Source organism: Halichoeres trimaculatus, unplaced genomic scaffold (assembly GCF_033239565.1).
Source record: "Halichoeres trimaculatus isolate MK-OKI-2021-1 unplaced genomic scaffold, fHalTri1.1 fHalTri1_scaffold_19, whole genome shotgun sequence".
Lineage (NCBI taxonomy): Eukaryota > Metazoa > Chordata > Actinopteri > Labriformes > Labridae > Halichoeres > Halichoeres trimaculatus.
In genome coordinates, this window is record NW_027437197.1 from 26013755 (window position 1) to 26028469 (window position 14715).

At 41.8% G+C, this 14715-nt stretch overlaps 1 protein-coding gene across 1 annotated transcript in view; it reads left to right on the forward strand.

Moving 5' to 3' along the window:
* The first annotated feature begins 1802 nt into the window (after positions 1–1802).
* Positions 1803–14715, forward strand: part of tsc22d1 (TSC22 domain family, member 1) — a 36517-nt gene continuing 23604 nt past the window's right edge. The window contains exon 1 of the mRNA XM_074695611.1: positions 1803–5215. Coding sequence (XP_074551712.1) covers positions 2547–5215 — 2669 coding nt within the window. The 5' untranslated portion in view covers positions 1803–2546. The remainder of the gene's footprint in view (positions 5216–14715) is intronic.

Here is a 14715-nt window from a genome sequence, read left to right on the forward strand (position 1 = left end):
TTTCTGCCTTCTTTTGTTTCAGGACTGTTGTTGTGATGTTGATGTGTTCAGGGCTGAGATTTAATGTAAAGATACACTGATAAACAGGGTTTACAACTTTTTCAGACTATTTGCATGACAAATAAAGAAATGACCAATAAAGATGGTCTTTTTGCTTTTGTAAGTCATTGATGGGTATCACTGTTTATTTTTAACACCAACATTTAGTGCAAATTTGCCTCTTTCAAAGGTTTGCATCATAATGCATGTGACATAATTGTACATCTATCTTAATGTCTTTGAACTTTTTGAAATACTTCATAAATCACGAAGGCTTACTCTTAATAACCCAGAACTACAGAACAGAAACATTCATAACACGCTACATTCAGGGGCGTAGCTACAATTAGGCCAACACAGGCAGTTGCCTGGGGCCCCAAGATTCCCAGTGCCCCCCAAAGCATCTCTTAAAAACTGATTAATGAAGTTCTCTTCAATTGAAAGCATTTCTTTTTTTCTAAATCTTACTTCACATGCTTCAAAATACATCAAAAGGCTTAATCTTTAATGATGGTTTTGGGTACTCCCCCTCCCTTCTTATTCAATGGGCTATTCCATGTTACAACACATCTGAAAATTTGATTCAGGAAGAAAGTGGTAAAAAACACTTTTTTACCATTTTTTTCTCATTTTTCAACCAAGTAGGAAATAAAAACAATGTTGCTCTGAGATCTGAGATAAACATATAAGACTTTTAGGATTTGAAGGACTTTATCTAGCCCAGGAAACAGGATCATTTTCTCAAAATCAAACTTTTTGAGCTGGTGATAAACATTATTGTACAAAATCTCTTTTTCGGATACATAACTCACTGGACAGGGGGTCAAATAAAAATACATTAACTTTAAAATAATAGTACCAAAAAGTATGGTAACTGTAAATATCACCTCTTTCAGTAGATTTTTTTCCAGTTTTATGTTGTGCTTGATATTTACATATTTTTTCTTTACTAATTTATTTGTTTCAATATTTACCTATTGTAATGTTTTTCACTTCATACTTTCTTGTTTGTTACTGTTACTCTGTAAATTCCCCACTGTGGGACAAATAAGCTGTCAATTGACCATAAAAGATTTCAAATCCAGGACAAAGTGGACTAAATTATGTATTCACTTTTTTCAAAATCAAACTCAAGTACGGATGTTGAGGAAATGCATTTAGTTGCGTTAAGTTACCATGTACAAGATTAGCACTGTCTCAAGCCTTGATTCTGGGAAAGAGACAGTGGACCCAGGGAAGGCCAGTCTAGCTCTGAGGAAGATGAATTACAAGGACATGGAGGGCCCCATTGACTGGGTTTGCCTTGGGCCCCCTAACAACTAAATACGCCCCTGGCTACATTGTGGGTCTGAAGACAGTACTCTCTCGGTTTTCTCACAGTGGTCTGACATTTCTCCTTCACTGCATGTTGGAATACAGGCAAGGAAAAATGATCTTTTCAAAAGGCAGAAACTCGGAGCAGGACCAGGTGCTGCTGCTGAGAAATGTGGATACTAAGAGAAAAGAAAAGAAGGGGGAGGCAAAAGGACAGAAAGATGCTTATACCCTGTGGTATTGATTAGCAAAAACTACAATTATGATCATGCAAGTTCAAGTCATATTTCTGTCTTACCTATCTGACAAACCCACCAACCCAGGGAGCGCCCTGCTCTCGGCACTTTCCGGGTCTTTCCGTTCGTGTTGATCCAGGGCTCGTCACCGCCTCTCCCAGACTGCTTTATGTCTGGCAGCAGAGACCATGCGCGGACGCCATATTATTACTGAGCACCCCTCCCATTCAGCTCCGTCACAGCACAGAGCCACAGCGGCGGTGCAGGAGACTACAGACTGAACAACGCTGGGGAGGACCAGTGATACAGCAAAACCAGAACCAAAGCGAGGATTCAGTGCAATGGATTAAACCTCTGTGCGCAGCCTTAAAATCATACTCGGTTTTGCATCTCTGGACACTGGATGAAAGGTTGCTTGTTTTCATTTATCCTCCTCTGAGCCAATCTAGCAGCTAAAACGACTCATCATAGTCTGTGTTTAGTTAGCCGGTGATGGAGACTGGCAGCTAGCTAGCTGACATTACTCCTCTGTTAAGCTAGCATGTCATATAACGCTAACTTACACTGCAGTTTTTCTTGCATTTAGAACAAGTAGCTATTCCATCAGCAGAACAGCTGAGAAACATAAAAAGATTTTATTTTACTGAGACATTGACGAATAACACTACAAGTTAGCTGCTGAATTACATCAGCTGACGATAACTCGCTAACAACAGTGAGCGGCTGCTAGCTTCTTTTACCTCGCCAGCTGTCACCGGGAAATACTGAAGCGTTTATGAGAGGCTGCAAATATTGGCATACCTGAGCCTGAGCACTCCTAGCATCCTGCACTTGGAGGATATATTTATTTTTGACTGTGTTGTCTGTTGGCTGTAGTTTTGTCAAGACGGCGCCGTTAACGAACTGCAAGCTTATTGCATACTGTCAGAGACCTACTACCCCCCGGACTCTCGCAAAATGCATCATCCGGACCCTGCAGCAGACTCTGGCAGTGTTAGAAAGATGGCGCACCCGGCTGTCTTTCACAGAAGGGGTAGCAACACAAGCAGCGGGAGCGGCTCCACGTTGTCCACGCCGGCAGATCAGGTGGTCAATAACAGCCACGTCCCTGCTGATGATTATCAACACTCCCTGTTGATCCAGTGCCAACCTCCTGCTGGGTCATCCTCCCCGGGTCCCCATCACATTCCACCCCACAGCCTGAACCTGCTCGCCCAGCCCCAGGCAGCACAGTCAGCAGGAGCTCAAATCAAAAAGAAGAGTGGTTTCCAGATCACAAGTGTGACTCCAGCTCAGATATCTGTGAGTACCAACAACAGTATTGCAGAGGATACAGAGAGCTATGATGACCTGGATGAGTCCCACACAGAGGATCTCTCTTCTTCTGAAATCCTGGATGTTTCCCTGTCTAGGGCTAATGACGTAGTAGGTGCAGAGAGAAGCTCTTCAGAAGAAACACTGAATAATTTCCATGAAGCGGAGACCCCTGGGGCTGTCTCCCCCAACCAGCCTTCACAACCTCACGCTCTGAGCCAGGCTCCACACCAAAGTGGGGCCATGGTCAATGGGACTGTGCATCACCACCATCAACATCCTCATCATTCCAACCATGCTCATGGTTACCCGCTGTCATCTGGACCTGGGAGCTCTACATCTGCACTCACATCTGGAGCTTTACCTTGTGTTACCCAGAAAATGCCTTCAAACATGGGGGTCCCTAAAGAGAATGTTTCACAGGCTATGCCTCCAAGTGTTGTTGCCCAGTCTGTGGGGAGTGTGGCCCCAGGATCTGTCCCTGGAATGCACAACTCTGCTACAGGCACTACAGTTAGCATAGTTAATCCCCAGACCAGCAGTGTTAGTAATGTGAATATGGTGAGCTCTGCCAACGTGCCTGTGAAAGGGGGGATCAGCATGAGTGCTAGCAGTAGCTCTGGTGGCTTTCCTCTCAATGTGATAAGCAGCAGTGGGGGAAGTGGAGGTGGTGCTGTTGCAGCCGGGGGTAACCTCGTTACCACTAATGTCAGTGTTATCCAGCAACAGCAAAACATTAACACCAACATCTCCGTGACTACCACAACAACTGCTGCTGCTGCTGCTGTCAGTACCTCTGGAGGCTTTGGGCCCTCTGGTGGGATCCAAGGTAGAGGTGGATCTGCTGTGCTGCAAGCTGTGAATGCCCCCATCTCAGCTGCAGCATCCACTCCTGCCCAGCCTGCCCCACCTTCAACCCCTGCAGTGGTGACCACCAGTTCTCGCTTCAGGGTGGTGAAGCTGGACTCTAGTTCTGAGCCTTTTAAGAAGGGAAGGTGGACATGCACTGAGTTCTATGACAAGGAGACCCCACCCTCTGCTCCCAGCTCCTCCACATCTGATACTGGCTCTCTCAGCATGCGTCAGTTTGTCTCTGAGAGCTTCACTGGGGCATCTGAGAGGGAAAGCACAAGTGGTAGTTCTGTGAGTAGCACCATGAGTACATTGAGTCATTATACTGAGAGTGTGTGCAGTGGAGAAGCTGGGGTACCCCAAAACACCCAGGATTTTGGCTCCCCTCCCCAGGGTTTTCAAGGAATCCTACCCAGTGGCTTAAACATGGGAGTGTCTCAAACCCAGCCTCACATGCATCCCCAGGATATCACCCATTCACATGTAAAGACTACTGTAGCCCCCTCAGCTCCCTCAAACGTTAACCATCCTTCCTCTGTGCCAGGCCACCAGACCACACTTGGGCTCTCTGCACCTGTTGTGCACCAGCAACAGCTCACCTATGCCCAGGCTGTTGCAAATCAATCCACAGGATCCACACACAGCTTAGTAGGAGCTCAGCAGCAGAAGATTGGCTACGCTGGGTCCTCACAAACAGCCCCAGTGCAAGTGAGGCCAGCTGAGTACTCCCAGGTTCACCAAGGTGTCCCCCAGGCTGCCGGCCTTCATTCTTTGTCCAACCAGGCTGGTTCAGCCAGCTCTGGCCCTGCCAATGGAGCAGGGCACATGATCGGGCCCCCACAGCAACCACAGGCACTCATTCACTCACAGCCCCAGCAGCCCTCCTCTCATCAGGCCACCAACTCCACCATACCATCACCGGTTGGGGCTCCTGGTCTCGCCCAACAGCCTCAGAGCCAACCCAGCCACTTGGATTGCCAGCAGCAGAAGCTGCAGTCACTCTCAACACAAAACCAAACCCTGGGCCTGGGCACCCAGCTGCCTACGACAGTCCACCAGAGCCAAGTGTCTGCACAGAGCGTCCTCCCTCCCAACCCTCAGAATGATCCCCACAGCACTGGAAATGGTAGTAGGATGCCTCCACAAGGTGTCCCTCACACCCAGCCATCTTTTGTCAGCCTGTCCCAGGACCACAGCAGTGCCCAGGCCCTGGCTCATGCTGCACAGGCTAGTGCCCTTTATGCTAGTCTGCCCACCTTCACTACCACTCAGCTGCAGGATGCTCAGCGACTGCTTCTCCAGCACCAGTCGGCTTTGTTGGGGCTGCCCAAGCTGTCTGGAGGAGAAAGTGGGTCTGGATTGAACACTGGCCAGGGTCAAGAGATGGAGGGCAGTGCTGCCACTGTCAGTGCCTTAACTGCATCGGCTGGTCTCAAGGCTGTTGACGGAGAGGATGATGGGTAAGAAATTCTGTTTGCTTATTTTCTTTTTCTCCATTTGTTTACATTATTTGATGTGTTGGAACAGTATTGACTTTACATTTCATTCAGCACAAGTCTCAGGGAAACTCCTCATTTGATTACTCCTATTAAATAAGTTTTTTTTGTGGTAAACTCAGTGTTCACAGTCTGTGTGTGCAGGGGGTTCTCTGCTCCGTGTGGAAGCTGTAAGGGGGAAAGTGTTATTGTTTTCCTAGACAGCCGTTTGACAGCAGACAGGCTGCCATCGTCTGTTTACCCTCTGTCAGTGAGACACAGCGCAGGGCTCAGCTGGATGTGACGTCTCTTGTCTTTATCAAGTGACTGCAGTGAATCAACACTTTACCTAGCCAGACTCCTTGTCTGAATCCTGACTGTTTATCTTACAGGCCACATTTTCTGCCAGGAGCACAGTTTTCTGGATTCACTCTCAGCACCTTTGTTGTCGAAATGCAAAGCAGAGGCGTTCCATCGACTGATTGATAAGAAACAAAAACATAAGAGTAGTTAGGCCTGTCTTCTTCTAGATAACAAATTTTGCTTGACGATAATTTTCCAAAATATTATCGCTGATAAACAATATTATTGTCATTATTATTTTTTTTTGTTCCATTTTTTCATTGATATAATTATGATAAATGGGATAATAAAGTGACTACACCATATCAAAAGCAAACAACTTTAATTTCTTTAGAGTATTTAACTGTAATTAAAAGGTCAGGATCTTTTAAATGAAATAAATTAAACAAAAAATATAATAAATTTAACAAAAAGAAAGAGAAAAAAAATACAATGAAAATGAAATGGACTCTCTTTTAGAAAAAAATACATGTCAATGAAGATAATCAAAGAAAAAAAAAACAGCAACAATAAAAACTATAGCCTAAATAAAAGGGAGTTTATACAGTTCCTGAATTGTTTTTAACATGTACTTTTTCCCAGTCAATCCGTACTGTCTGTCAAACATTTTGAACATTTCTGGCTTTCAACCGTATTGAAGGGCTGCATTTCTTTGGCAATGTACCTGTCTTTGAGCGCCCACCATTTGGCGCTTTTATTTCTATTTACTTTGCAGACCAAAAGCCTCAGTAAGAGCGGATTGTCAAGGAAAAAGGCTCCGCTGCACCTCCCCTTCTTCTTCTTCGTCGCCACTATTTTCAAACAAATGCGACATATCAGCTCGTTGGTGTTCATGAGCTCACACTTTGTTCATTCTGATAGAAAACAAAATATTCCCACACTGGGACTGTGGCAGGCGGCTTAAGAACCGTATCTTTCGTGCCATCACTCATATTAGCGTGTGTTTCCTCATTACCCCTCTGGACGCTCGCTTCAGCTCTCTCCGTGTGTACGCGCGAGCAGCCCTGTCTTCACCCTAAAGATCGCATTTTTGACAGATTCTCACTCCGCTATAAATCCGCTATAGAACCTATGCACCCCGATGTTAGGAAAGATAGACGTAGTGAGCCATCTTCTCATTCAGCCTCTTTGGTCAAAGGAGAGGAGGAAAACAAACATGCATGCACGTGTCAGTTTATCGAGGCTGGCAGACTTACTGAGGATGTTTTTATTTATCGTTCGGTTAATCAATTTATTGATTATTGTGACAGGCCTAAGAGTAGTTTGAGTTAAAGTCTCGAAGAAAGTCTCAAAAAACATTTTTTTGCTGTTCATTAAAGATGAGCATTAATATGTTGTTCCTTTTTTAGCCAATAAAGGCTTATTATTTTCTTTTTAGAACCTCTCTTTACTCCAGTCACAACAGGCTGCTTAAGAATTATGCCTCAAACCGTCTAAAAGTCCCTCTGGAATGTCTAATAATGAGTTTCACAAACTTATTTTGCGGGGATTTTTAATCACCTTGCTACTACAGGCAGTAGCTGAAATTTGGTCAATCTTACACATTTAAACACCTTTTCCTGGCCTGAACATTTTATCACCACCCCTTCCTTAAGATTGTTTTGCATACCTGAGTGATAGAAATGTTGCATTTGTGGATAGACATGGTAATTTGACTTCTGGATTGATTGTTATCACAGTGACTGAAAGGGGCTATGTGGGTGTAATGATATTAGTTTTGTTTCCAGTAAGATGGATGAAAAGGATGGCAACCTTTCTCACATGACATGTAACTCTGAGGAATGTGAATTCTGTGGGGATAAGGTGGATTATTGTCTTTGATGATAAGTAGCATTCAGGGGAAACCAAAGACCTTGTTATAAATGAGGAGATTGTCACAGAGAATTAGACTGATGGTTCATTTCTCTCTAGTTAACCTGTCATCTCGCTGGTTGAAAGGCTCTACTGAAGTCTGTGGTGTGTGCTTATTATATACATATAAAGGATTCAAAAGAATAATACCATATCATATAATGGGTGACTTTAAAGAGGCTGTGAGGAGTTTCTAAGTGATCTTGCAAAAGTCTTCCTTCTAGATATATGCCTGATCCTAATCCACACTTTAAAATGAGATTATTAACACCAATATTACATGTTACAGGTTATTTTAAAATGCTACTACTTAGCTTCTTGATTGAGCCGAGCAGATTGATTTATGACATGTCTAGGTCTCTATGACAACATCACGCCATCTATTTTTGTAGTGATGGTGGACACTGGAACCTAACTTTCAGGCAAAAAAAAGGACAGAAGAGTAAAAGAAAGACAAACAGGAGAAAGATACAGCCTGAGCTAACGGCTTAAAAAGCTAAACTGTTTGTGTTAATGTTCATTCCAACCCACAGTCAGCAGTTATTCTGCAGTGGTCTGTTCAAACTTGAGAGTCTATCACTAAAATGAAGAGTGAGGTTACGTTAGCTCTGATTGGTAGATGACTGGCAGGACATAACCAGGATTCACTAATGTTACACATTACAGACATGTCTTAGAACAGTGATTCCAAAGCTTTTTTCAGTAATGTGCCCGTGTGAAATGTTTTTTTGTGCCAAGTACCCCCTGACAAGCTCAAAGCAGTTTTGGTTGAAAAAAAAAAAAAAAGTAAAACACAGTGCTGTACTTTTAGTGTCTATTGGATATAAACAGTTTATGAACTTGAACTTATATTGGTTTGAAACATTGATTCAAAAAATGGTGTTAAAGGAATTTTGCTTGGTTGCTATTTGTTGAACATACATTTTTGAATCTTGTGTACCCCTGAGGTGCCCACGCATACCCCCAGGTGTACACCCACCGTATTTTCCGCACTACAAGCCGCACCTAAAAGCCTTCAGTTTTGTCAAAAGCTGACAGTGTGCCTTTTAATCCGATGCGCCTTATATATGGATCAATATTGATTAATCATGGCTACCATAGTCAGGGGGCGTCACCGGAGTAACAGCGGTAAGCAGTAAGAACCTGTAAAGAGGAATTCTGCTAAGTGCTAACATTAGCTCACAGGCTGGCCCAGGCTTCCTCTCTTGTTTATTGTTAGAGCAATACAGCGCCCTCCAAAGCTCTGGCATGTGAACTGATCTCTGGAAACGGCTTTTGTGGACGACAGACACGGCTTCGTCTTTACAGCTCACTTTTTTTGAAAACAGCACAGGAAATAGTTGGATAGGAAAATGTGCGGCTCCGTGTGGATGTAGCCTGAGTTTGACTGACTTATCTGACTGTTTTGTTGACATTCCCTTTAGCACAGCTCCACCTAGTGGATGCATAACGCAACCCCAGCCACTACTGTAGCTTCTACTCTATGCGCCTTATAATGCGGTGCGCCCTATATATGAAAACAGTTTCCAAATAGGCCATTCATTTAAGGTGCGCCCTATACTTCAAAGCGCCTTATAGTGCGGAAAATACAGTACTGCCATTTGAAAACAACTGTCTTAGAGCACTGGGCTGCCAGCTGCACTAAATATAGACAGCTACTAAAGCACACACAAACTGACAGTGTTCACTTGTTGTCACGTTAGCCTACAGGTACGTCAGAGCACCAGGCTGCTACATTTAGCCGGCGACTACAATGTTTGCGTGATGTCACGGTTCAAACCATAGAGCTATGTAAATGTACTGATAAATACCTTACCTTGGCACGTTGTATCCAGTAAAAAGTTGTCTTGACCAAAGAAAATTTGTTTTGGTCTGATCTTCATTTAATTGCAAAACAAACACACACGTCGCTTAAAGCAATTAAAACAGTGTGTGTGTGAGACTGCAGGCCAGGAGGTGGCGAGGGAGTGTGGTTAAAACAGATCCTCCTCAAAGCGTCTTTAACTCCAGTTAAAGAAAAAAACTTAGCTGTTTTTAACCCCCTTTGATTCTGCTGTTTATCAATGGATCTAAATCTTACTTTCTCACATTTAAAAAGTTTTTTTCATGATTAAATTATTTCTTGTTCATTTGAGGTTAGTTGACAATTAGTTAAAGGTTCATATGACGGCTTTTAGCCCTGTAAGACCTACCACTATGCCAGAACATATTCTTACATTTTTACATACTGTGGTGCAGTTTTTGGGAGTATTATTATTTTCTTTATATCAATACAATCCTTATATGTATTAGAATATGTCTTAACTACTACAATAAATTGCTCAAAAGTACAATGAACTCAAAACAATGAAAATCTTTTTTTTTTTTTTTTAACACATGTACTAGGGCTGAACGATTTATGAAAATAATCTAATTTTGATTTTTACAGACTAATATTGTATTTATTTATTTATTTGATTTGATTTTAATTTTTTTGGGGGGGTCGGCATTTATTTTCTGCATTCTTCACTTAACACAAGTTTTAAGTCATTTTATAGTATGACTAACACGACAAAAGATACTGTTGACACTTACAGAAGTCTTTTTTGCATTTCTTAATGAAAAAAAAAAGGAACACTGGAAAAATTTACTGACCTCCGTTGTCAGTAAGAGTAACAAACCATACAAAACAAAGTGATGAAGAGGTATGGCTCTGCCAGCCACGATCATTCTACTGAATGGAGCTTTGTAGCTCACAGGGTTTTTTTTGTCAGAAAAAAACAGCATTTTGACTTTCTGCTGGTTTTAAGGGAGGACAAGTACAAGTTACTATACTTCCTTCAGGTCTGTGTACATTTACATTTTTTTTTTTAATTGCAGCCTTTTGCTATTTGAAAATTGCATTCTATTACATTGCGATGCCGGTTTAAAAACGATTAATTGTTCAGCCCTAACATGTACGTCAAAATACAGAAAATGCATAAATATAAATCTTTAAATATAAAGAGAGTTTCTAAGTATCATTAAACACCAGGGAAAATTTCTGTGGGTTCACTACATAACTGGCTTTTTGACCTATAGTCAATTTTGTAACCTGTAAAAATAACATGTACATAAAAACATATGAACAACTCACACATCAAAAGAAAGTATTTACAACAGTGTGATCACATTTCTAAGTGTGCCAGGAACTGAACACACATACTCTGTGAACAAACTGCGACCATTCATAAAAAGTTAATTTGATAAAAGAAAAACACGATTACTGAAGTATAGAGTAAAACAAATGACAACATGATGACGTTTAATTCAAAGTCATCAGCGCTGCAAATTTCATTTCAATTTTAATTCATATTTATGGTCTCATAAAGATTTTGTTTAGTGCGATGTGAAACATGGTGAATGTGTAAAATGTCAGCCTTACTCCCCAGATTTTGTATGCAATAAGAGTCATCGATCTATCTTTTCTAACTTCACATCTATCACCAATCAGTAATGAATATGGAAAGTGTAGGAGCTGTTTGAATTTTCTCACAAGCCCAAATTGTTGAGGAATTACAGTGTTTTGAATTCTGTGTACCACTTTGGGTTAGTAGTGACACCACCGATGGAAAAAGGTACAAATAGGGTCAAAACTGTGGCCACAAAAATGCAGGCCTCCTCTTTCTAACAGATTGAAAATGCTTGCTTTGTGATAAAACAAAGATTTCTTCAGTTCTTTGATGAGTTAAGATTTCTGTGACGTGTTTATTTGAAATTATCTATTGGAATGAAGAAAAATGCCCCAACCACAAACTAATTGTGACCTAGATCTTTGACCTAGATTTGATTCACTGAATATTTGTTTATTTGTTGATGTACTGCTTCATTTTTGAATGCTGCGTATTTAATTCAATATTTTAAGGACCCATAGGGGTGGATATGAGTATTTCAAAGCACTGGATTTTTAGAATGCCAGTGGGGATTTCTTGTTTTGGGATTTGGCTCCTTGGACTCTGACCCCAATGTGACCCCAATGTGACCCCTGCTAAGTCTTCTGGAGGTTGGTGTTGAATGATGCAAAACCTCCTCCTGCACCTCTCTTACATCTCAGCTCTGGTTGAAATGGCTGTCAAACAGCTCAGTGTAGTACGCTGTCACCAAGCTGGAGGCCCAGTGCCCTGATGTTCAATGCACAGCCCCTTGCTGGGTCCACCTCAACCTCGACTTGGGAAAGCCTTTTTTTCCTGTTGGCACAAAGCTGCTTTATGTCAAGCAGCTTTTGCTGCTGCTCGACATAAAGCCAGTAATTTAACTGTAATTCAACTTTTGCAACACTCTTAATTGTTCTTGTATATCAGCATAGAGATGTTACATTTAAATAGGCCCATGCTTTGGGTTTGTGTCTTCAAACCACAATGACTTGTTGAATGATATTAATATGAACTTGTAGTGTTTTTTTTAAACACATGTAGACATTATGACAGCCTTACAATTCAGAACCTGTTTTAAAAAGGAACTGGCTCTTGACTCTCATTTAAACTCATACGTCGATTTTTTCAGTTGTTGGTGCATGATTAGCTCTGTTGACCATTTAGGTACCAAGAGATAGTGTATTGTTGAAATTGATGGAACCTGTAATACAAAAAAATTCTGAGCAATAACATCAGGCAAATCTGCAGTCCTTTCAATTGTGTTGGCCTCACTGTAAGTCTTACAGTGAGAAATGCCTGCTTTTTTGCAGTTTGTGTGACACCTGAAAATATCAAGAACAGTTTTTTTAAATTAATAGGTAATCACATGAAGAAAAAGCCATATTTAATATACTGTAGACTTTAGTTTTAAGGTAGTACTCCAGAGCTCATGAGGGAGAAAAACCAAAGCCATGTTTCACACACACACTGATGACAGAGGCTGCTATGTTGAGCACCCACCAGTATAAACTAATCCCATTCACATACCAATGGCGCAGCAACTGGAGGCAGTTCATCCATAGGAGGGTCCCCTATCAGCTGTCAAAGTAGCCAGTTCCTCTCATGATTTCTGTCCAGAGGGGGGTCTTGTTGTACCTGGGTGTTCTGACTTAGGGCGTATTCAGACCTGGACTGTTTGGTCCACTTTAAACGGACCAGGGTTCGTTTCCCACGCTGGTGCGGACTTTTCATGCAGGTGTGAATAGACACAAAAGAACCCTGGTGCGGACCAAACAACCGGACCGAGACCCACTTTTTGAGGTGGTCTTGGTCCGCTTCCAAACAAACTCTGGTGCGGTTCGTGGTTCTCCGGTGTAGGTCTGAATACAAACCAAGGTCCATTCGAACTAACTACAGGATACATGCGCCTTTTGGGCCTATACAGCCACCGTAACCTAACCGTCTTTGGTTTATACCTGATCCTCCGTCTTCTGTTTAGCCACGCTGTTGCTAGCATGTTGTGGGTCAGGACACACAGAGCATAGCGTCTCCTTGCTGCGCGCATTCGTCTTCACTGTTCCTAACTTGTAAACAGTGTTGTTAAGCTTTCTTTGAAGGAGCTGCTCTTGAAACAGAAAATGATTTAGCAGCTCTAATAAGAGCACAAACACACATTCACCTCCATTTCTGGGTCTGTATTCTGTGTGCAGCCCTTTGTCAGAGCTGTCCAATGAGAGCACTGATCGTTACACACGCGGATGTGTTTACAGAATATAGTCCACTTGCAAAAAGTACAATCTGAATACGAACCGCACCAAACGAAAAAAATAAAGTCCACTTTTGGTCCGGAACAAACAAGTGGACCAAAGGACTTTTCTGGTCTGAATACAGCCTTAGACAGGCGCTTAAAAAACAAATCTTTGGTGAGCTGTTTGGTTATTTCAACTGGTGCATTTAAAGATGGTTTCACTTATTATTTTCTTCAATAGAAAAAACACTAGCTGTAATTTAAGAACTCTAAAACCTGATCTTAGCTTCCTTGCACAGTTTTCCCACCGTCGGACTTCACCGAGCCTGTGCGATTGTAGCCTCAGTTTCCTATCCTTACTTTACAGGAGTGGCACCTGGATGGTCTTCTGCTGCTGTAGCCTATCTTTTTCAAGATCCCATGTGTTGTTTGTTCAGAGATGGTTTTTGGCTCTCTGGTTGTAACCGGTGGTTTTGAAGTTATTGTTGCTTTTTTATCATCTTGAATCAGCGTTGCCGTTCTCCTCTGACCTCTGACATCAACAAGGCAAGGCCCAGAGAACTGCCGCCTGCTGGATATTTACTCCATAGATAGAGATGGTTGCACATGAAAATTCCAGCAGTTATTAAATGAGCAGTTTCTGAAATACATAGACCAGCTCATATAGTACCAACAACCATGCCATGTTCACAGTCACTGAAATCACCTTTCGTAAAACTCTCCATGTCTACATGCAGAAAATCCACAGTTTTAAAGTTGAGGCAGGTAGTTTTTTGTGCCACAGTAGACAGCATCTTCTTGCCCCTTTTTCCAATTGCAAAGATGAATTTGAATGAATGAACACGCTCTATTTTTGCTGTCTTTTCTGGATATGTGTGTATGGATTCAAATGTGTGAAAGCTCAGGGGAATGTGGGCTGGTTGGCAGCTCAATGACTTTCTCTAATGCTGTCTGTTTTCAGTGTAATCTGTAAAAAAATATCAACTTGTTTAATAATAAAATATATATTTTTTTCAATTTAACATATGAATTATTTAATATGTAAACTTGCAACGCTATGTTCATGTACAGTGTGGAAAATCACCTACTCTTCCACTCCCTTATGGTCACAAGGATGCATTTAGGTACCTAAACATGGTACCTTTTGATTTTACCTGAATCGGTACCCAGTACTTTTGACAGAATTTGGTCGGTACCTTTAATAGTACCGAATTCGGTACCCATCCCTAAGCAACAGTAGTGGCGTTTTTATGAACAGAGGACTGCAACAATCAGAGACAGTATCCCCTCATAGAGACGAGTTGAAGAAAATGTCCAGTGTTGTCCTAAATAAGCTTTGCCAAAAAATTAAACCAAAAGTCATCTGCTTATCATATTCATAAATGTAATTTACATGTTCCAATTTGGAACCATTTCTCTGTACTTAGTGTAATAGCAGTATAGCTGTGTCCAATATTATCGCTTCGATGTGCTATAAATGTGAAACGTAGTTCACTGAAGACTCTGTCAAAAGGCTTCCTCACTAAAGCAACAAACTTTTGACTTTAGCAAGATGTTTGAATTTCCTTTAGGAAATAAAAATAAAAGGTCTTAAAAAAAATATCACAGAGATGAGTCAAGTTTGTTGCTCTGAAGGACCAGCCCACCTTTGG